This window comes from Platichthys flesus, chromosome 7 (assembly GCF_949316205.1).
Source record: "Platichthys flesus chromosome 7, fPlaFle2.1, whole genome shotgun sequence".
NCBI classification, from domain to species: Eukaryota; Metazoa; Chordata; class Actinopteri; order Pleuronectiformes; family Pleuronectidae; genus Platichthys; species Platichthys flesus.
Window position 1 is genome coordinate 7571215 of NC_084951.1, and position 24226 is coordinate 7595440.

At 40.7% G+C, this 24226-nt stretch overlaps 1 protein-coding gene across 7 annotated transcripts; it reads right to left on the minus strand.

The window, feature by feature from the left end:
* Positions 1-222: 222 nt before the first annotated feature.
* On the minus strand, positions 223-23978 carry ralgapb (Ral GTPase activating protein non-catalytic subunit beta). 7 transcript variants are annotated; one of them, XM_062391563.1, is made up of 32 exons: positions 23856-23978; positions 22461-22681; positions 20530-20732; positions 20101-20267; positions 19753-19939; positions 19321-19452; positions 18800-18978; positions 18152-18220; positions 17553-17704; positions 16885-17128; positions 15198-15399; positions 13673-13840; positions 12972-13086; positions 12518-12665; positions 12351-12415; positions 12102-12246; positions 10697-10818; positions 9790-9972; positions 9552-9700; positions 8853-9040; positions 8565-8668; positions 8251-8403; positions 8033-8095; positions 7148-7357; positions 6750-6908; positions 5766-5934; positions 5546-5668; positions 5305-5441; positions 5092-5200; positions 4804-4882; positions 3415-3563; positions 223-2594 (listed from the first exon to the last, which is right to left on the minus strand). In XM_062391563.1, exons 2-32 carry the CDS (start codon positions 22635-22637, stop codon positions 2401-2403), a joined length of 4644 nt encoding a protein of 1547 aa, XP_062247547.1. In that variant the 5' UTR covers positions 22638-22681; positions 23856-23978; the 3' UTR covers positions 223-2400. The 7 variants fall into 7 exon arrangements, with proteins under 7 accessions (XP_062247547.1, XP_062247545.1, XP_062247550.1 ...); XM_062391561.1 differs by having other exon boundaries at positions 8251-8406; XM_062391566.1 differs by lacking the exon at positions 18152-18220 and having other exon boundaries at positions 8251-8406.
* Between the last annotated feature and the right edge of the window lie 248 nt (positions 23979-24226).

Below are 24226 nucleotides of genomic sequence, written 5' to 3' on the forward strand. Positions count from 1 at the left end.
TTTATTTGACACCAGACCACAACTAACGCTGCAGGCTGTCATTCACTTTGTGGTGCAAATATTTATCATAGAATAACTGTGTATTTAATTTGGCCCCTAGTTATCAGAGTTAACTGAGATCTAAATCTACAACCTCTGCAGGGAAAATGTGATATTTGTTTATGAATTTTTCCCATATATATATCCTTAGAACAAACAGTCACATATTGGAAAGGGGAGAAATTAAAAGCTCATAATAGTTTTAATTGATGCATGTTACATTCAATACCCATTGTGATCCTCCAACACATAATCGCATACATACATAGCTTTTTCTCGCCTTCTCAGATGAATGCAACAGACAACCTGTAAATGCCCTACACTTTCATATATTTACATATCATCCTCCGCTTCTGTACATGGCAAATCCTTAAATATGATCAGAGGAGTAACACAGGATACAATGTATGACTGATTGTATGTAGTTTCTTTGAAGCATATTTAATGTTGTTTTTTTCCTTCCAAAAAAAAGGCAAGTGCATAAAGCACGGTCGTAAAAAGTGAGTCACACAGTTAGACATGATAGGTTTAAAAACTCGCCGGCACCTCTTCCTCATTCATATTTCACAAGATAAAACTCCTCTCTCAGCAGGGGTTTCTTTCAAAATGCACAAAAGTACAAAAGACATGGAAGGGGAACCACAGGGAATAGAAAATAAAACAGAAAATGTGCTCAGTGCATTAAGACTTTCCAAAACATAAGAAACGAGTTGTTTGTCCTGTCCCATCGCTGTGATAAATAAATTCACATTGTTACAGGCAGACAGTGAGGAGAGCTTGAATAGACCAAAGTACAGTGAGTAAACTAAAGTGAAACTGTGAAGCCCCCCACAACAAAATATTTGTGAAAGCAAAACTTTTAATTTCTGTCAACCAAAATGATTGTTAAATTTTCTCTTTCTCGGTTTAGAATTAAAAACAATACAGCTGTGATCAGGCAAGATGGACGTGAGAAACGCTGTTAGCTACAGTGATTATTTTGGCCTCTGAATACATCACCATAGATTTTGTCGACACTTCATCTGTGCCGTGGTTGTTTGTCATCAGCAGAATGGAGGCCTGCACAGCAGCGCTCGCTTCTATTCAGATGTTGTTTGGGATGATCATTAAAACTGCATAGAAATGAGGGACGGTGTGTGCGCCTCCATTTGTCTGCCTCCACTTTAATTCACTGGTTCAGCACCTGTTTGTGTTTTATGGGATGGGCAAATATGTGACACGTTTGAGACGCCAAAGATAAAATGGCCTTGTGGTCCTTGTGTTATCAGCTCTGCGGTCATCAAGTGCAAACTCCAGGAGCTCCGTCACTGCTTTACCGGCACACTCTCGAGTTACCGAGCTTTGACCGAGATTGAAATGTTCAATACTGAATTAACTTTGAGACATTTGTTTTTAAAGTGACATAATTCATCATGAAATGCTTTCTATGGGCGGTTTAGGAGACACTATGCCGTCTTGTAGTGTTGATTATTTGAATAAGGATATATATGGACACACACAAACGCACACAAACACAGTGCAGTGGCTGCTGTGAGATGGGATGACTTTGGGAAGGGTATAGAGACAGTGCAGGTTCCAAAAACTTAGACCCACATACAGTATTAGAACGTGAGTCCTGTAAAACATCTTAAGAAAAAAAACAAAAAAAAAACTCAGTAAGCTGCTGCAGAGGCCGAACTTCTGTTTGCACTGGGAAGACTTTAGCTGACGTCTGGGTGTAGATGATTGGCCGTTAACGATGTCCCTCATGTCTGCTTTCAAGGCAACTTGCCTGAAAGCAGCAGCGATTCGGATTTAACTAACTTTTTTATGACACTTGCATGTTTGTCACCTTGGCAAAGATCCAGCTATGAATCTGTCTGATTACAACAAAAAAAAAACAGATGTTTTTTTGGACACAACTCTGTATTACCAAAACCATCAGGAAGTTCACTCATATCACAGGGTTTAGAGAACAAACATTTTTTTTTTTTGTACAAGTTGAGAAAGGCCAACAGTGTAACTATCGTATTGCAGTTTGAAGACAAGCAGAAACTCGTTTGCCACAAAGCATGAGACCTAATGAGCAGAGACCATTGAAATTCAGCCATTCAAATGTTCCGCGAGAGGCTGCGACACAGAAATGTAGCTTTTCCACCTTGGCATGGTTTTAGACACTTTGCTCTCAGAGTCAAAGGCAGACAGTGTTGATATATGTATTCATATAAATAACAAAATAGTACAGTATAAATATAAAGATTCTGTGTGTGTGTGTGTGTGTGGCGTTGGTGTGTATGTATGTAAATGGTGTAAGAGTATAGGTATAAAGCATGTGTGTGTCTGTGTGCGCTTGTGAGCCAGTGTTAGGACAGGGCAGGGGTGTTAGAGGTGAGGCTTTCCCTCCCCCACCTCATGGAAGAGCGAGGTGTAAAACTCTGGCTCCAGCTGCTTGTTGCGGTAACGCTGGACAATCTCAGTTATTTTCTGCTTCCGCCTCACATGGGGCGGGTTGTACAAGTCACTTTCCAGACGCTTCCGTCGGCACACGTTGATGACCGTCTGACGCACCAGGAACCCTGGGAGAAGGACGCAAACATGTGAGGTCGTCAGTAGTGACAGGAGACAGCTCTGATAGTGGGTTCATACTGTTTGAATGATTGTTTTTATTTGGCATAGTGTTATTTTTGGTTGTTGTGTTTTCTTAATTCCTGTTGTGCGTTTTTGCCGCAGATTTTTCCCAGTTATGATTTGCACTTCAGGGCCACCATGCTATTCCATTTCTCTCTACTACTACCTCCCTTGTTGCTTTTTTAAAGCAGCACATTGAAACACAGGCATTTATCAGTCAAACAGTTTAGATGGAATATATATGAAGCGGCTGTTCTGCACATGATTGATGTGGTGCCTTTATGTTGTTTAGCTGGTGCACAAATTATTTGCATTAGAGAGAAGCTGCACCAATGAGTGATGAGCCCTGTATTATGCTATCTGTTGGCCATAAGGGGTATGCATTGATTTAATGGTTCGGATAAACCACTGGCGCTCTCTCTCAATTTAAGTGATCAGAGAAGATGACACCCATTCCTTCTTCATGTTACAAACCATAATGTACTGAGTGGAAAACATACTAAATATAATACAACTTATAACATTGGGTGTATTTCCAGTGCCTTTCAAAGTAAGACACCCACCATAATATTTTTGTGCACATTATTATTATTATTATTTTTTGTATCCATTTTAGCATCTCTAAAACTCCACAGTAGTGTGGACGCCAGTTGAAGGGTAAAACATAGAAGTGTTGAAGTAGCCTTCGATTTAACAACCCTTATCTTTCTGCTAAGTAAAAGAAGTGAGGTTGGGAGGTGGGGACAAAGTTATGGCGAATGCTGTTACCTAGAGCTCTGCGGCTGACCACCATGCCGTCCACCAGGGGGATCACCATGCCGAATTTGCCCACAGCTCCATGCAGCCGAATCCTGAAGAGTCCCGTCTTCAGAGGCTGGATGAAGATCAATGGAACGTCCTTCTCTAATAAGCCCGACCTGCAAAACAACAGGTAAAAAGACCTTTAGGGATTTGTCAAGATAAAGAAAGGAAGTGGGTATTTAAACTGTGACAAACAGTGATTAATTTCTTGTGGGAGTACAGTGAATTCACAGAGTATTCAGATCCCTTCATACTTTTCATATCTAGTTATACTAAAGCCTTATGCTAAAGTAAATAAGCACAAACCATTACATGTGTCACAGTAAAGAGTCTGAAGAGTTATTATTGTAAACATTTAGTTTTCTCTTTGTGACTATGGCACACTCAGTGTAGACCCATGTGGATTGTTTTATCTTTGGCATAAGGCTGTAACATAACACAATTTTGAAGAGAGTTAAATAATTTATGAATGTACTGTGTTTGGGGAAGAGTGGGACAATGTTAAAACACAGAGAGAGCGCATTTAGATGTAATAAATTAATATAATCCAGTTTATAGCTGTTGACAAACAAAGAGGGGGAAGCACTTAGCAACCTAATACGACTCCAGCCTGAGCCTCTACCATGACAATATTATGACATATATAATATAAATAAGACGTTTAATGTTGCATTTCACTGTACAGAGGCCACCATTCCTGACACATCCTTAATACTCAAGCATAAATACATTCTTATATGCTTGCCAAATTTAAACTTGCATTTTATATCTTGACGGACCTGGCTGCCATCATGTAGCACTTGACTGAACTTAAGTGTAAAAATAGGATTTCATGAAACAACTAGGTAAGCAGGGAAATGTATCTGTCTTACTTGCTGCATTCTCTGCTTCTGCTTTCAAATTTTAATGGCCTCAAGTTATTTGTTTGTTGAGATGACAGGTAAAAGGTCAATCAAAGCAAACTTGAAAATAAGCCAACAACTCATTATCTTGACCTGGGCATTCAGTCAATTATTTGTAATTAATGAAATAAATGCATCATGGTTACACACAACACATTTAAATCCTTTTGAAGAATGTGGTCCACGGGCTCAGTCGGTGTTTATCTACAACCAAGATTTCCAGAGGCAGTTCATACAATCATCACAGCTCTGTGACACTTCCTCTTCTTTGCTCACTTTTGCACACAGCCTGTTGTACTTCCTGTTTTGCTCACTGTGTGTTTATGCAGTGTTTTTTTGTGCTACATACAGTTTTGCAGAGGTGTTGTTATTCTTTATTTTTGCAAAAAGCTAATGGACAATACATTAACAGCATGCGTACCATGCTGTCAGCAAAATTCAAACTTCTGTATACCTGCAGGAAGTGCTGTTGCTCATGCTAGCTTCCAAGCCCGTGCTGGTTTCTGCCAAGAGCTCAGTCAACGGGAAGTTTTCTAAAAACACAGAAACAATGACATTCATGCACCTCAATCCAGTGTTCACAAAGAAACTCCTTTTACCAACATGGAGTACTTTACAATTTTATATGAAGTAACTTACTGAAAAAGAACTAGAATATGATCTACAGATTAGATTCATATTTTTCCATACCACTAGTATCCTCAAACTACAGGTTATGGTAGTGTAAAGAATAGGTTCCTACCAATATCATCAAAGCGCTCCACCCAAACCACGAACACTTTTGTCTCTGGACCCAGTGGTGGGAAGGACTTTCCAGTCGATGACCTCTTTGCCTTCACTAAAGGACTCAGCTAAAAGAAAAGCACAACAAACTGTGTGTTTAAGCAAAATCTTTGTCTGAAAAATTCTAAAATCAAAATACATGTCTGATACAACCACATAAACTATAGTTTACCTTCTTGGCAGTCTCAAGGTTTTCTGAATGGTTTGGGAAGAGCTCCAGTGTGAGGTTAGGTTGTTTGAGTAAACCAGGCACTGTTTCTGTGTTGGTGTCGGCCTCCACTGTGGAGTCACTATGCACCGATGACTCCTCTGGGTAACAACAAAGAGCAAATGGCAACTGTCATTCCTGATTCCATCACTGGCTTTTTATCTTATGCTATATCGAACCACTTCATAGAAGCGAGGACACTGACCTGAGTTTTCTGTCAAAGATGGAACAACGAAGGCAATCTCTGTCAGAGCATCAGCGTAGTACAAAACCTTCTTCTCCCCGTTGAACACGGAGCCTCCTGTGTCCTCAGGAGTAGTTGCTTCCTCTGCAGTAAATAAGTGTGTGTCATTGACTTTGTTACTTTAGAAAAAACAATCAACATAAAGTACATTTGTCTTCAGTTTAAGTGCCAGATAGCTCACCTATTTGTTGTGTATCATTGCTGTCGCTGCAGGAGTTCAGGGACCAGCTGGTATCCAGGTGTCCCGTCCAACCTGGGTGGCGTCCCACGTCCACAGGCCAGCCCAAGGACAGCAGGAACTCCAAGAAGTGAGGCTGGACACTCGATGATGACTCCACATTCCTCAGGATCTGATCACAAGGAGTAAAAATAGATCCATTATTATTCTGAGATATATATATATTCACATATTGTGAGAGAAGTAACCAGGTGAATTCTCAACACTTTCAACTTAAGTTTGCCCCAAAAATTCATCAATGAGTATTCTGAGGGGCTGCGACCATTAGTCAGACTGGCAATTTGACTCCTTTCCAGACCACGCTTTTCACGCAAGCACCAGACCACTAATTTTGTAGGCTAACCTTATTTGTTTATGTAAAGGCAACCAGATTAGTAAACAAGCAGGCAGCGCAGTTACTCACTGCACTTTGCCATCTTTTTCAAGTGCCATAAGAATCTCATCTGTTGCCACAACCAAAACAGTGAAAACATGATATTTCCATCTATCCTGAATTTAGAGTAAAATGGGTAAAAGCTTGATATTTCTATGGTTTTTACTTCGAAATTTACATCAGAATGTCCTGATAATGTTTGGGTGAGACTCTGAGGTGTTGAACTGTCATTGACAAGTTAAATTAGTCTGTGGAAGCAGGTAGTTTCCCAATTTTATTTTGTTACTTGAAATTAAATTTGTTTCATTATAATTTTTGACTGATTATCCACACAGTGGTAATTATAAATCATAATTTATTTAAGTTTCACATACATTCATATTTTTTTTATAATAAATTCAATTCATAATTTATCATTTCTTCATTCAGTTCAATTAATGTTGTCATTCAAATTAATGTTGTCCCGGTGCTCCCAATGTACAGTCAGTGACTGAGTATTATATTAAGACAATCCGTTGTGTGTAGCCGCAACCAATCAGCCAGCGTTCCCTCACCTCGTGGCTACTTTTCTGTCCAGCTCTCACGTAGAAAATAAAGACGGTGTCAAATGGTCGACAGGGAAGGAGGTCCAGGTAGCTGATGTCATCAAAAAATCCTGGCAAGGATGACTCCAGGCCAATCAGATGAGGCGGTAGACGACTGTTGTTGGGCTCCTGTAAAAGATAAATTCATATAAAACATTTGAAATGAACTGTCTTAACGAGATCAATATTATACATATATATAAGAAGAATGTTGTTGTGCGGTATGAATGTGTGTGTGATTGTGACCTGTGTATGAAGCGCTTTGAGTGTTAAGAACAGAAAAGTAATGTGTAAACGCAGTTCATTTACCATTAACAATAGAATCTATGACTAGTATTAATTCCATTACACAAATTATGTTCACCAACCTTCAGTGCCTCCAGAGAGAGAAAGCCGAAGTGGGAGAGGAAGAGACGCGCCGTCTGGAACTCCTGTGACGGAGGAGGAGGTTTGCAGTCTGTCTGTGGGTCAGGGAAAGTGTTGGACTTCCAGATGTCCTCACTGTGCCGCTCCAAGGCGTTCTCATACTCTATCTGCTTGGTCATCAGAATCCGAAGCCTGTCATGCTGAACCTCCAGCTGAAAAGACAAAGGGCATGGGGTGTATTTTAAAGACACTTGATTCAATGTTAGCCCACAAAAGTCAAGTTCTTCAACCCAAATACAGAGGTATTAACTCCCAAAGTTGAAGAGTCAGTGCTGAGCAGCAGTGATTGTGTTGTGTTGTGAACATTTTAAACCTGTGCAATCTAATCCAATCCAGTGCAACAAGCCTTGAATAAACTTTCTTTGAAGCTTTTAATGCTCACTTTCTTTTTAGTCATTGATTCAGACTGAAGTTGGTTGTGGATTAGTAATTTTTTCCAGAGAATGAATTCAATCGATGACGGTAACTGGGGTGCTCATGCATACAGATTCAGAGCCAGAGGTACACACACTGAAGAGTGAAAGATAACCATAGCACGGTATGCAGTAACTCACGGTATTGCGCGTAAGCACCTGGCAAAAAGTGTGAAAAAAATTGGGTTCATTCTTAAACTGTGGCGGGATAAATTAGAATATGGCGCACTGCCACAGTCTAGATAATTAATGGGAAACACTGCTTTTGATAGCGTTAAAAACTACAAAGTGCTGAGTGGTGCACTGGATTGAGAAACCACACAAAACAATTAGAATTTATTGACACCAAACCAGATGATTTCAACCTATTATCCAAGAGACACCCAGTGAAATTTGACCTCTCCGACAACTCACGTGTGGGTAATAACTCAGTGTATTTGTAGCTCTTGAATCATCCTGCCAGTCCAAATAACACGCCTGAGTTTTTACAGCAACAAAGATTGATTAATTTACCTTGTGGTTCTACTTCAGCAAAGACAACAAACAATGTTGGTTTAGCTTTCAGCCAATTAGAATAACTTGTTTAATATTAGTCATAACTTGAATATCAGACCAATATGCTTTGCGCTCACCTCTTTACTGACAATGTCATCCAGGTCAGGAATACTGACGTCAGCCTTGACAAGAGGAATCTTATCCACCTCTTCAGGGAAAGGCCTCTGCTTGACGCTGTATTTTATCCCCACATCGTTTTTCGGCAGAGGACGACCCTCTGGAACAAACACCTGCTGTGGGAAGACAGATGTGTTGAGAGATATTGAGTGTGCTATCAGTGAAACAGATGTGAAGAGATACAGAAATCTAGCATGTCTTAAAATATTTATGGGGTAATGATTCTTCAGCATTGCTGCCTTTCATTAGCCGGTAATCTACAGCATGATCTCACCCTCTGATTGGCCCGAGCTCCTCTGGGTTGGTGGAAGAGCTGCATGGTCCAGGCATGTCTGCCAGCTGTGCCTCGGATTAAAACTGTCACCGATGGACTGGGGTCTGTGGTGACAGAGATCTCCTATGGGTTATTTATTTTAATTGGACAGTGCTAAGTTCATGGTGGGTGATACAGCCTCTACTTGTACATAAAAAAAAAACCCAGTAAAATCTTTATAACACATTACTACCCCCCACATTACAATAAATCGATAATAATTCAAAGGATGGATGATAAGCTACTGACTCTGCTCGTTGCCGAGAGGCTGCTCCAGCATGGCGAGGATGACAGAGTTGTCCAGCACAAAGTAGCGGAAGTTGCTGGCTCCTGTGGCACTGAGTCTGGCGTACCGAATCAGGGTGTCTTCATTCAGTAGGCTGCAGGTGGAGGCAGGCCCGCTGGGAGAAGGGAACGCCCCCAACACCTGCATGATACTAGGGATCACCACAGGCAAAGCAAATACATAAATATGATGAAACTGTGTCAATGAATGCATATTTCACTTTATAGTAGTCATCTGAATCGAGGAACAGCAGAAAAGCAGGGGAAACTATGTAAATAAAGAAGCAGAAAAATAATTTAGTACAATATCTAAAACCAGTTTCTTCTACAAAAGCTGGTATTTCTTTTTATATTTAAAGTTATTTTAATGAGTAAAAATCCTCACAAATAATCAGAAATCATCATTTACATTCTCATAGAAGTGTGTTTGTTGCTTTGTCCAAGATGTCTGAAGCTTTTGAAAAGCCCATAGATAAGTCGGTCGGTCAAACACCTTGATTTATTTTAATTGTTACAGTGGGTCACCAGTACACAAGTAAATGGATGGTGATGGTTAAAGCTTTATTAAAAGAATAAAACAAATAAAAATGTATATTACTATGAGTAAGTACATCCAGTAACTCTAAATCTGATCTTTTCTATATACACTTTGAGTCGTCTCACCAGGACAAAGTTGCCTCAGCAGCGTCCTTCACCCTCATTGAAGCCGGGTTGTGCTCCTTCTCCCCTTTATGCCGAACTTCCTGTTCTTGTCGGGACTTGCTACCAGATATTCCTAGCTCCACAATTTCCAACACCTCTACCAAACAATCCTGATACAAATAAGAGAGTTTGTTTTAACAAACCACTTACCCTCTCTAAACAAACAACATCTTTTTTTACATCAATTCTTTAAACAAACCTTTTCATCCAGCATGTCAGGGTGCTCTGTGAGCCAAACACACAGAAACTGGAAGGCAGCTACAATCATAGAGTGGAGGTCTCGAGATTGAAGAGGAGCTGGACGGCTACACTGGTAAACAATGTACCCACATATAGAGCTGACGGCCCGTTTACGGTCTGAAGAATCCACTCCGACCTTCACCTGGTTGGAAAAAATACCAGAAAGTGACACACATTAGATACATTATCAAAATTCTTCCTTTCATGACACTGGAAACAATTCTGGCAGAGTCCGGTACATAGCAGATAAAGTGTCTTACCAAATAATGACTATTTTGATTTGTTAGGGTTCAAATTTTACTTTTGTCTCCAATGGGAATGGACACAATCAGCATTCACTCCTGGGTCAAATAACTTTACAGAAGAAACTGGTTTTAATCGTCTCCAGCTCCAATCGATTCCGTTGGAAACATTACACTTAGGTAACACTCTAATTTGGCAACACAGCGAGGTAATACAGCACCTCTGTTTTCATTGCATTCATGAAGCACTGGGGGGAAAAAACGAAACGCGAAATGAGTTAATTGCTCTTTATTATCAGGTTTACACATGTTTAAATAAACTATGTATACCTGCTTTTGCTGTGAAAGAGGCATTAGTAACCCAGTTGTTGTGCAGTGTATTGGTCAGCAGAAACTTTAACTTCTGCCTGTATTTTCTTATTTTATCCTTATTTTTCAGGATATTACCCACGTTACATCACTGTTTCCATCTCTCTCCCCTTCTCTACATCTGTGGCACAGATGTTTAAAGAGCTGCAGGTCTGTGTGTCTTTTTTAACCGAGGGTGAGGCTGAGCCACAACCACACTGTGGCCTGCTGATGACAGCAGAGTGTTACAGTGAGTCTCTGTGGTGGTGGCTTTACCTTGGCGAGCCCAGCCAGCAGCTCCAGGGCAGCCAGTGAAATGCTCATGTCTTGCCTCCACTGAGAGTTGAGCCTCTGTGTGACCAGGTGGATACTGCGCACCAGCAACCCCGCCGCCGTATCTGGAAGAGCTAGATCATATAACACACCGAAATACCAAACAACACAAAGAATAGAGCAAAGCACTCAACACATCAACGAAAAAGTCCTGGAAGCTAAACCATTAGATAGGTACAGGTATTGAACCATGCGTTAGCAGAGTGCTGAAAATCAGAACAGCAAACCATTTGAAACTAAATTAGGAGACTGAAGAAAAGGTACATTATAAATTAACTGCTGAGGGATAGGGCTGACCGATGTCGACATTTTGAAACTATGAATTTTGATAACAAAGAAATTAAAACTTTCGATACATACATATATATATTCTATCACAGAAAATCCATGATAGAACAATAAACTGCTAGAAATTGGAAACCTTTTAAGATAAGGCAGTCAAATTATACAGTATGCTTGGGCAGTCACAGCTTAGCAAGCACCAATCACTCAAGATTATTTCTTGAGTGAATGCTGTACCTCGATAACGATTAATAAATTATTATGTAATTATTGTGTGCTCGCAAAGTGTCGAAATTTTTTTCTACATGTTTAAACACGTCTCATTAACCGTAGAGTGAATCAAGCAAACACAATGTAAGCTCCAAGTACCGTAGGTGTCCTTATAACTACTGATTAGAGTTGGTAATTATTGTTAAACTTAGTGTTTGTAATTATTGTTAAACTGGGTGAAAAGTGCGCGCATTGTGGAAAGTAAATACCAAATTAACAGACATCTGCAAATTGTACTCAGAGAAGTTATGTCGGTTTCGATACATTTTTTGTTAATGCCCAGCCCTAGTCTCTAGACTCCCACCTACTCTCTGTGCACAACATGATGTAACCATCCCATTCTACAGGAACCCTGCAGAATCCTGAATAATAGGAATCCTTGAAAATGTTAGCAGCACATTGCTCAGTGATATTACACAAATTTTAAACGAGAGCTGTCATTGTCAGTTTTTTTAATAAAAAAAATCTTAACATAACATTGTCCGACATTTTTGTTCAGTTAAACATTGCTCAGCCCTCCCCAGAGAAAGTCTTTGAAACACTTATGTTTCAGGAACATTATAACTCTGGCACTTCATACTTTGTGTCAAAATATTGATTGAAAGCACAGCATCACAGCAACAAATGACTCTGTATCACCTACAAAGACATTTTACCCAACGCTTCTTTACTCTCCATACCACTTTAACCACGTTAGCTATGAAGAACAAATGTGTTGAGTTAAAAATGCCCATGATGTTACTGTGTTAATTCACAAAGCAAAAAATTGGTGTGTGAATGTAACCGTGTGTCTTACCATAGTCTCGCAGCAGGGCCTGAGCAGGACGCTCGGAATCTGGGCTGGTTGCCTCTGTGCTGCCTCCGCTGGTGAAACTTATGCCGCTGTTGGTGCGGCTGTGACTCTGACTCCTCACTGTCACATGGCTCCCATCTATACTCCCCTAATGTCAGAAAAACACAGCAATCTTGAAGTCAAGTCTACCATGCTGCTAGTATCCTACAATGTTAATAATTCAGCTGGAGGAAAGAGCAATCTCAGCCTTACTGTTTCAGTCTGTGCACCTATGGACTCCAAAAGAGCTGAGTCTTGAACGATATTGAGCATTGCACCTGAGAGGGAGGAAAGACAAACTTAACAAAGAACTATATATAGACTTAAGGGATGTGGAGAGGCAATAGAGATGAAGAGGATATAAATTGGGCAGCAGATACCCAGAATGAGCTGAGTGTTAGTGGGGTCAGTCTCAGTTTGCAGTGCTCCAATCAGGACATTGACGAGACGTAGCCTTAGGGAAAGGAAGGACACAGGCTGGTCGTGAGGCCACCCATCCTCCTCATTGAACTTTCCCTCCAACAGAACCTGAGGCACACAAAGTCAATACTTAACGTGTTTATAGGGAAGCAATAAAAGCCTCTAGGGGCTTGATTCCTTACTGTTATGTGAACATCTAAAGCCTTTCAGAGTTAAAAAATAAAGTTAAAGTGCTGTACACCCTCAAATTGTTCAAATTCTCCAAAAAAGCAAAGGGTAAGATACAAAGGTGTTTAAATAAAAAAGGAATACCTGCCAAATCCTGTATTAAAAAATAGCAGAGGAGAAACCAATTCAATGAAAATTACAAACAACATTGTATTATCTTTAAGATCAATCAGTCCAAGCTGTTACCTCTGATTTGATGTTGCCAAAGTGATGCGGCAACGGCAACATGGCGAGCAGGATGTTGATGGAGGCTCTCCTTAGGTCAGTAGGATTTACATAGATCTTGAATTTCGACAGCTCCCTAGAAGAGTACAACAAATCTCACTGAGACAAGTTTCAGACATCCATCCATTAGCTAGACCACTTATCCTTTGAGGGCATTTGAGGAAAGAGCCAGGGCCAGTTGACCAATCTTAAAACAGTATCCTAAAAATTATTACCACTACTGCTTCAGGATAGGGCAGATGCACAGTAGGCCTTGTGACCTTTTACCATGCCAGAGTAACTGGCCAGTGTGTCGTCCCTCCCCACTCCCAGGATGGCATTGCGCACTTTGCACTTTACAGTAAACACCAAACACTAATCCTTGATCCAGTGTAGATCATCTCACAGCACCGTTTACCATTTAAATTCCTTGTTGCAATAATAGCAAACCCCTGCATACCCAGGAAAACAACAACTCTGAGTGATTAGAAAAGAGCAGGGAAGCTAAATTACTTGTTGTTCAGCACAGAATAATCAACTCAATATATTGGGATGCCAAGTTGGGCCAGTCGAGGCCACTCTTTCATATAGTAAAAGCTATAATCTCTTTTACAGCTGGGTTTTACACCAACCCTACTGCAAAAAAAAAAAATAAAAAAAAAATACGATCTCATTGAACTAACCTGTCTGGAACTATAGTCTCCAAGGCAGCTATGAAGTAGGGCACCACCACATTGATGCCCTTCAGGTCAGTACAGAAGAGAGCGGAAGAGTTGAGAATGATAGAAGCCAGAACTGGTCTGCAGATGAAGTCAGAGATCTGGAGACCCTGAATCAGGACCATGTAGAACCTGCAGATAGAGACGAGATGAGAAGTAATTGATTCACATGTAATTTGTACAGATTGACTTATCCACAGTTCGGCCTGGGCCACACCTATTGAATGACAGCTATGTGCAATCACACATGTGTGTCTACTGCACCAGTGTTGGTGTGGCACTGCTATTGAGATAGACCTTGCACACTGAAAAATTACTAAACTTTACCTCCTATTAACTGGATATCATAATTTAATTACAGCCTGCACTGGGTTTCTACCATAGACTCTATATATAGATCGACAATAAGCCTCGACTATCCTCTACTGCCATCTTGTGCATTTGTAGACTGCAGTAGCAAGGTCTCAGGTCTGGATGACCAATCATGATTCATGCATAGTTTTCAAACATGAAGTTTCACCCCATTTTTATAGCATTAAATAACAAATTAGTACTGCACTTATGGAAAAGAGTATAACTAGACCATACATCATGTTTAACAAATGTATTTGACCTGTACTTTGGGTTTTTAGTTTGCTCCATGTCCTACCCACTAACTTGGACAATACACAGAAGCTCAAGACCTACATCTCTTAAGGGAATAAAACAAACCGCTTGCTGACTTCAACGCTGCTTTCCCCCGTAACTATGTAATATTGTGTTTTAAAATTAAATGTAGATAACCTGTTATATATTTTAGGACCAATATCGTCTGTATGAATATGAGAATGAAAGAAACAAGGAAATGTTTTGAACAATCTGAAGTGGTACATAGCTGTTTATAATGAGGTGATATCATAAATAGTAATTGTTGATTTTCAAACATGAATACTGACGCCTGTAAATACACACTTAAATACATTTCCCATATTACAACACTCATTCTTGCCCGAAATGCCTTTTGTGTACTTAAATCTTCATGTACTAATTTCTAGACGGCAAGGTGACATTTATTACCTATAATGCAGTCAGCCACCAGGTGGCTGGTGAAGCTGATTTAGTCTCAATGAGCAGTCATATAGTACCTTCATGTATAAAAATACAGCCCATTGTTTCTAGTATGACTATACAGTACTTGTTTAGCCTCCATTATTTATTTTATTAACATAGAATTGTTGAAATGAAACTATAATTTAATGTCTTTGACATATTCAGACATACCTCAGACCATACACTATAGTGAATAGTGTCACTTTTATGTAAAGTTGCTAATATGACAATCAACAGATCTTTGTCAATTTTTGCCCATTAAAAATCAGTGAGACATCAAAGGTCTAGATAACATGCTGCTGCAGCGATGAAATGAAAACCTAGATTTTCACGTGTAAGCGAGGTGGGCGGTGTGGCCCAGGGCTAAAATCTGGTATTAATAGAATAAAAAAGTTGATACCTGGAAAGATAAACAGGCAGAATCTCTTCTCCTGTTTTCTTGCTACAGAAGATGCGGCAGAGAGTCCCACAGGCCTCGGCTCGTCCAGCCTCATAGCTCTCTGGGAACTCGTTGGCGTCAAACATGGGGTTTGACACCATGGAGTCATTGGACATTTGAGAACCCTTCCTTCTCAGCTCCAGACCTACTTGAGTGGCTATCGCTGTAGAGAATGGGAAGAGACAGAGAATGAAAGGACACTGAATTGTATTGTCGTCATTAGTATTCATGCATGTATGAGAAACAGGCAAAAATAGACATACACGTGTCTATTATATGCACAGAACAAAAAAAATTTACTGGAAAAACAAAAGCACAACAAAGCAGACATTTAATCATTACTATGAGAAAAAAATAAGACTCAAATGACGGCAAACACACTCATATCTTTTAAAAGCATTCAATAAAGGGAACTCTGACACAAAGAGTTTGCCACAGACGCTCTATCTATTACTGGCACAAAGCATGACAAGGTAAAATGTGCTGGTAATAAAATGCATCAGTCATTCTGTGCTGCAAGACTATTTCACAAAATCCCTGTGTCAGCTCCCTCGCTGCCACAATTATAATACTGTCACTCGAGCTAAAGAACATTCAATTCATGCATTGAGGCACCAAACCAATAAAATCAAACTCAAGTGAACTGACAATACAAAAGGAAATTACAAGGAACAAAACATTAATGCTGGACTTGAGGTGGGGGCTGAAACTAAACAATAAGGATTAGTGTGACTCAAAGAAAAGAAAATGAGAACTTAAAACGGGGGTGGCGTCACAAACTGGCAACGGTATGATCGAGACAAGTGGTCAGCTGGTGAAACCCATCACCTCTGAAGAAACGCTCGGAGAACGCTGGTGAACTTTCATATGTATGACAAGGAGTGGGAACAGAAAACCAATGGTGATAATGGCAATGATCATGAGGAACTCAACTAAAAAGCAGGACAATTTGTCAAGAAACGCAAATCAAGCGAGGAAAAAAAACTGCCGTTCCTACTTACAAGATTTATAAGAAAGGAGAATTTGGATAAAAGAGGCTGCAAGATAACAGAAATAGTGGAGAGACACAAAATCAAAGCAAATCCAATATTTTGGGATCAATTCATATCAGGCATGAATTGCTTTTTTGTTCTCCTCAAAACATGACTTGTGACCCATTACAACTCTTTAACATTAGTCAGACATGGTAGACACGTGCAGGACACTACACCAAAATGAGAAAAATAAATGGGAGAGCCAATGGTATGCCAAATGTATTTTCAAATGCTAAGTGCTTTGTGTGTTGTTGTTGACTCCTCTAGCCATGAATTTACCAGTACAATTGTTCTATATGAAGTCCTCACCAGGTGCTTGTAGTCTATATGCAGTTGTAGCCATGTTTAAACAGTTGGTAGATGCAAATGAATTAGAATCAGATGGAAATCTCATACCAGGCCACTTCTAACCAAGCCCTTCACATACAGAAAAGCACAAAGAAGTTTCTGAGAAAATGGTGAAAAAAGGATAGGATATCCCAACGACATACAATAATAAATAACACAGACAACACAGAGAATTCCACAAAAACATGTATACTAATGAACAGCAACAAAACACCCACCTGACCATGCATTAATGGAAACACTATAGCCCCTGTCTCACTTCTTACCAGTCATGCTAGGGTCTCTGCTGAGGCCGCTGTGGAGCTTACAGTGCACCAGAGCAGCGTCAAAAAGCCATTGGCCGAACAGGTTAAGGATGCTGTTAACCTTCGGCCTTGCCGGGGCAGGCAGAGGCCGAGACTCCCAGCTGTTCTGGTTGGGGCTGGAGAGCAGGGTCGGGGAGGACGAATTTTGCTGCTGCTGCTGCTGCTGTTGCTGCTGGGATGCTTTGGTTGGTTGACTACCACTGCTCTGCAGGGTGGGAAGGGACAGAGAAAGATATGTGACCAGGGTTTCCACAATTGGATCAGTGTAACTAAAGCCGTTTTCAGACATTAACTCTGACGCGTTCACAACAACACAGAAATCTCCGGTGGTCTGGTGTGGGGTGACGCAGCATGCAGTAGGCAGGACGTGGCGTGTAAATATTATCCAGAGTTTCTCCTAGGGGGCTAGCAGGAGAAACCCCAGTCTGAAAACGGCGTAACTAACACATCACACAAAAATGAGTTAAAGAGGATTTCTTCAAATCTCTTCACATGAATTAAGAAGAAATGGCAGGAAATCATAAACACACTGTTACATTTGTTTTAACATTAATCTGTCTGTAATATAGCAGAAAAAAGTGCTCTTATAACTCTACCACTCTATATTTTTTATGGTTTAATGCACTTACAGTTGAACTCTTGCTTGTGGTTTTGGTGACCACTGTGTGCCGCTGCTTGCGGCTGTGAGGGGGCGTGGTGTTGGTGATCGAGGGGGGCGGGGACATGCTCATTCTGTTGACCGGGGTGGGCGGGGCACTGTCAGCTCTGGGACGTGATATACCTGTTGACAGAGAGGTAAAAATGAACTTGGCCGAACAGTTTGCCTTTGCCCCCTCAGTGGGGGCTGGGGAGATTGGGAATGTCTGATTAGTCTAATTAAATTTTCCAGCAGCCGGTACTTTGTTTGGTTAAATATAATCATAATTCCAATTTCTCGTGGTAAGAAAGAAAGAAGGAAGTGAAGAGACTTCAGAGCATGTGAGGTGATCATAGACAATATTCATTAGTTGACATGCAGTTAAAAACAAATCAAAAGTAACTGATCTCCATCCATCTTGATTGACTTTTCATGCCCACAGGAGACACCTTGTTGAAGATCTTGTGGTTCATTCCAAACGCATCATTGCACTACAGCAAAACTAATCCCAGCTGTTAGCATCATCACCACCAATGAAATAGACCATTATATGCCCATCTCATTATTTGACCCGTCAGCTGATGTCTGTACCATGAAGGAGCAGCACTGGGGAAAAAGTGAACACCCTCTCCCGTACATCTCTCTTTTCAACAGAGACACCTACAGTGTAAAGAGAAGAATACAAACTGATATGTTTCTATTTAGAGGTTTTCAAACAGGTAGTATTGACTGACTGACATCCTCCATCTTGATTTTACTCTGGAGTGGTGCCTGTGTGAAAGGAGCAAAGGCTGGATTGCTGGCTCTTAGTACATAATAACTTCACCACTCAACACATATCATTTATGTTTCTACTTACCCTTTTTTAAATACTACATATGTATTTTTCCTTCCTTCCAGAAGCTGTTGGTATCCATTGATCAACACAGTACTAAAATTAACTCGTAACTACATGAGTGTTACTTTGGAAAGATCAGAGTTAACAATACAGCCGCTTTTATTTTTGTCAACCAAAATGTTAGGAAGGACACCCTCTGCAAATCATCACCATCCCACACCACAAAAGCATTTTTTTGACATGAACCAAACCTTATGTTGACATGTTTAAAGTTCATTTGCTAAAACTTCTGAAACAGATGTTGAATCCTTCTGATAAGTCTCACCACTTCCTACTCAAATATCTTTTTTTTAAGCTTTTATACATTTATGTTATAAAGTCTCCCCAAATATCCCTCTTACCCAGGAAGGCATCTACTAGGCAGCTGACCCCCCTCATGGCCCTGAAGAAGATCTGGGGGAGCTGTTTCAAACACGGATGCAGGACCACTTCATGAGGGATACCGCTGGAGTTTAGAAACTGTTCCTGAAACTTTGGAGTGGTGCTCACTATCGCAGGGTTGCTCAGGTCCACTGGATTGCTGGAAATAAATGGACAGTAAATTAATTCATTAGACGGACACCTTAAATAAGCTAAAAATAGTGACCTTAAATGTATGAATTTACAAATAAGAATGGGAAAAAATAAAGACTGGAAAAGATTAGTTAAATAAATGCATAAAAGATGTAAGTAAAGAAGAAAGAACAGAGGAATGTTTTATGGGAATCATCTGAGGTAGTTTATTTTCTCTATGTGCAACTACTTCATTGTCTTTTAAACCCAATGAACAAAGAAAACAATTGTCCATTAGGGTTACTTTAACATGGAAGTTTTCAAGTTGGATCCCAGAGAATGCCCTAAAAAGTATCTAAGAAATATTCACCTAAGCATGTGGAGAAAGCGGTACCACGTCTGTGCCACACAGTCATTGTCCATCTCCAAAGGAATCAGGTTGGCATCCTCATCAGGAACTTTAAACGGAGGGAAGGACGGTCCGTGGGTGAAGCGCAAAAGCCTGAATTGAAGAAACCAACCGAAACAAACACATTGTCTCAGTAGAAAATACAGACTCTGGAGTCCCTTAACAAAAAAGGAAGATTCTTTTTGTGTTTCCTATAGTCAGAATGACAACCACCGATAAACAGTATTTGTCACTTCAGAGGTAGCTACAATTTGTTTAACAAGTAGGATTGCTGCTCCCCTCTGTGAATACAGGTGTTTAACAGGTTAAACAAGCCAACTAGCTGTGGGAAACAATTGTGGAAACACTTCAGCAATACACTATAAACACTATTTTAGTTGATGTGTTGCCAACCTGGAGGTCAGGGCACAGGCCACTCTGCTCCACTGCTCTACGACAGGAGGGTGGTGTCTCCAATTGGCCAGCATCTCCCGAGCCGTCTTCCAGTACGGTGGCGTGGGAAAACAGCGGGCGCATGCCAGCAGCCACACCTCAAACAGCACTGCCATCAATTTCTCTGCCAGTTTCTCTGCCACGCCAACTAAAGGATGAGGGAATTGCAGGTTGTAACTGTTGTTAGTAATTATCACTAATAACTCAAACCGTTTTCCGACATGAATTATTCTGAAGATGGCATTCAAACTTTCTCATCATTTAAACTTTCGTATCACTCTCATTCCGCAAGATATCTATTACTTTTACCTCCAACTGTGGGTGGGGCAAGTAAGGTGTCATTGATGCGTAGCAGGAAGAGCAACAGCACCTCCCAGGTTTCCCTAACCATGGACACAGACTCTCTTGCCAGTTTCTGGACAGCAGTCAGAACCTGCTGGCAAAGCCTGATGTGGTTCAGACTATGCTGGTCAGGCCTGGAGGGGAAGAGGATGTGTTTGAAATGAGGGGACCAGGAAGGAAACGAGAGTGAGAGAAGGAGCAGGAGAGGAAGTGAAGAGGAAACAGCAGGCATGATGAGTTACATAAACAGTCACAGATTTATATGGGATGACTGTTAACAGTAGCAAACCGGTGCAAAAACAGACAACATGCATATCGTATTCGTTTAGATTAAAAAAAAAATTTAACAAAAGGAAGAGATGAACAAAGGCTCATCTGTGAACAATTCTCACATACCTTGGTACGAACACGTTGTAAAGATGTTTAAGGATGGACTGGACATACATATTTGGCTCTTTCACCACAGGCTGAGGCATTGAGTCCCTGGGCGACACCAGGGCCATCATCCAGTCTGTGTACACATCTACACACAGCTTGACCGTGTCCCCTTCTAAGGGGAGGGTGAGGCCATAACACAGCACTTCCATGGTCCACTTTACCTAAGAGCAAAACCAGTCTCATTAATTAGACTTAATATTAAATGTTCTGAGATATTGATTATTTTGTGGCATTATGTAGCATACTGCAGTAAAGCATATATCTTGTCTTGTATCTCACTGTATAAAACAGAGAAAGAATTCCAGTTCTGAAAACCAAGTTTAACAGGAATATATCCTACTATATCTTGTCATTCTGTTGATATGACACTGTACTGTCGGTCTGCATTATGTCAAGTGAGTAAGAAATAGCATTAAGCCCATCTAAGAAACCGATCTGTCTTTTAGCATGGATGGCCAAAGTTTTACGTTGAGAGGATGATGTTAATAACATTACACCTCATCTCTCATACACGTGGTTCTTAGTTTATTGCTAAGTCCAAAACAGATCAAAAAACAAATGGCAAGAGATGGCTGAAAACTCTACAACTGTGGAATTTAAACATTTGTGCACATTTCTAAGGGCACATGACCTTTCTGATGGAAATCGGTCATAGCAATAGAGAACCTTAATCCCTGCTATCAGTAGTGGCAGGTAGGTTTATCCAATCTTTATCCTCAGCATGAAGTGAATTTCAAAGCAACAGTGGTACTTCAGATATACCTGAGAAATATTGCTGGAATATTATTAACTAAAAGTCATGCCTCGTTCTGAGCTCAGTGGTCCCCTTGTTCATCACAATGTGTATTAGCAGACCTTCCTGAATTTCATCAGCGCAAAGGGGAGACTTCTAAGACATCTTTTGGGACAGAGCATGCAAACAGGAGGAAGTCCTGATTCTCATGAAGGCCTTTGAATACTTCAATTAAACATACATTTATTGTTTAACACTTGATATATATATATATATATATCATTTGACCCAGAAGTTTTAGGATATGCCAAAAAGCCATTTACCATTTCTTTAAATTTTTTAAATTATGAATGCACAATATTTAGAGAAAATAAACATGCGCATCGGCACCCAATCTGTGTTAAATTTTGTTTACGTGAAAAGTGAAGTAAAAGCAGAGCTTCACTGACAGCACTAATTGTCTGCCATGTTTCAGGTAAATCATACAAATCCTACAGAGAAAGGAGAACCTACAGTACCACTGTAGTACTTCCTCACTCAGGCCTTTATTTGCAGTACAGTAACAGTATCTACACCAGAGACACTCCTGATCCAAACAACTTATAACAGCCCATCTGGGTTTTGCCTACAGGCATTTAGAAGGATGTTGACAGAGTAAACAGAGATCCCATGACACAAAAATGGCCTCAATGTCAAACATTGCATGTGGTCTAAATCACAGTAAACACAAATGCTATCATCCCAACTGTGAAACAATCTACTGTATGTAGAAGGACAGAAAATAAATCCAGTGATGAAGAGGCTTTTCCTTCAAGTTGATTACAGATCTTATCAATATATCACATTAATGTTTTTTTAGACTGATCTAATGGATACCGATGTTTTCAAAAAACAAACCAAGCAAAGCAATAGCACCACTACACAGTGTGGCAAACAATGTTGTCTACCTCTTCCTCATCTGTCTAATTGTCCTTGGGCATGATTCTGAACCCCAATTGGCTCCTGAAAGCTGTGCTGGCAGTGTGTCATTGATTTGTGAAAAAGAAAGTGTTGACCATAATGCAATGTATATGAGTCTGTACGTGTATGTTACTGTACAGTAAAGTGCTTTTGTCATCGAGACCAGAAAAGTGCTATGTAAATACAGAACACTTACCTCCTTGTCTGTCTTGAGGATATTCTCTGTGGCAACAGGGCTCACAGCTGTGCCCAGAGGTTTGACCACAGCATTCGCCACCTCCGTGCCCACATTGTTGGGAAAGGTGTGCAGAACACTGAGGTGGCCCTGGTCGCTCTGCACCACCAGCTGCAGCGAACGCCACTCAGAGTACATGCTGCAGATGTTTATTGCACTCTACTCACACCACCTGCCTCCACCTGCAGACACACAGACCCAGAAGGGTCAATGTTGCGTTAATACTATCAAAGCTAAGTGGCTTCTGCTGAGAGTAAAACACAATACGATTTCTTGATCGGAAATCCTATTGATCTTTATGACAAAGCAGTTTTAAGTTGTTTAAAGTTTCAGTGTGCAGAATTAAGTGAAATCTAGTGGTGAAGTTGCAAGTTGCAGCTGAGTTCCCCTCACCTTGCCCTACCCTTCCAAACCTGAAGGAGAACCTGTGCTAGCTTTCAGTCGTCATAAAAACGCACAAGGTGTTTAGTTTGTCCAGTTTGGCTTACTGTAAAAAACAGGGTGGCCTCTGTAAAGAGGACCTGCTCCAGATGTAAATATAAAGTATTTCAATACAAAGGGGCCATTCTAGAGTAGAGAAAACAACCATTCATACAATTTAGAGGAAACACACTAGGATTATTTTGGATTCAGTTTCTGCTGATAGATCCCTTTCACCTAAATATTACACACTGAACCTTTAACTCGGTTACACTTGTCTTGAGTATTCGGATGGAAAGAAAACTGAAATGCATTTGATGCGTGCACGGGGAAATAAAGAAGGGGAACGTATCTTTAAACCTGGTTGTAAAGCACTGGAGTCATGTGCACTGACGTGTAGTTTGACAGTGAAAACTACTACCGTCCTTTCCTTTAATAGAAAACATGAAGATATCGGGGCTAGCCTCATATCATGTTGGCTCAACACTAGCTGGCTCTTGTGCAAGGTAAACAAAAACACAATAAACACACTACCCTCGAATATCCTAAACGTCGGCTCGACAACAAGCAGAGGCGTCTCAACCAGGAAACGCTCCTGCAATTGATTAGCTTGCTAACGTGAGCTAGCATTGACATCAAAACATCGTGCAGATGACATTAGCTAAAGTTAGCTTGGGGTTGCTTCCTGCGCTACGCCACCGCCTCCCTGGATAAGACAATGCGCTGTCGTTGAGGAAAACCAGCGGGTCCGTGCGTTGACTTCTCAGCTTTGCACAAACTACGCTGTAGTTTATCCGCCGCTGCTAGCTAGCTTAGCTAATGTTGGCTGCGCTAGCCCCTTCCGCTGACATTAGGTGTCATTCTGCTAGCTACGTAACATTGGAAAAGCGCTAGCGTTTGCTCGACAGCCGAGTTTGCAGCGCGGTTCGCGTTTACCTGGACCGACTGGGTATCTTGTCATAACACGGCTCCGCAGTGAGTTCTTGTCCCGGTCTACACCATCACAGCCTCCATCTTCGCAATGTCCAGGTTTGGGTAGCTGAGCTTGACGGGCTAACGGGAAACGGGATTCGTAGATTGACGCCCCCTATTGTTGGGCACTTGAACTGCGTTGCCGCCTTAAGGTTGTGTGGGGATGTGTTCTCAGTTTATTGTTGACCAGTGGACCCCAACTGGCAGAGAGCAGGTTGTTGTCACCAGTAATTTTAAAGAAGTGCATAAACCCAAATAATCTGCATCCATCCAAACCTTTAGATATTCAAAATAAACTTAAATTATGCAACGATGAACCAGAATCTTGGACAAAC

What these genes read in the sequence shown, in the direction of transcription:
- ralgapb (XM_062391561.1), bottom strand. Translation starts at nt 22,637, where the DNA reads ATGTACTCTGAGTGGCGTTCGCTGCAGCTGGTGGTGCAGAGCGACCAG. An exon ending in CCCAGTGCTGCTCCTTCATG is followed by an intron (nt 17,705 to 18,151) that starts GTACAGACATCA and finishes CTCTGTCAACAG; the next exon opens with GTATATCACGTCCCAGAGCT. An exon ending in AGCAACAGCACTTCCTGCAG is followed by an intron (nt 3,564 to 4,803) that starts GTATACAGAAGT and finishes GTTGTTTTGCAG; the next exon opens with GTCGGGCTTATTAGAGAAGG.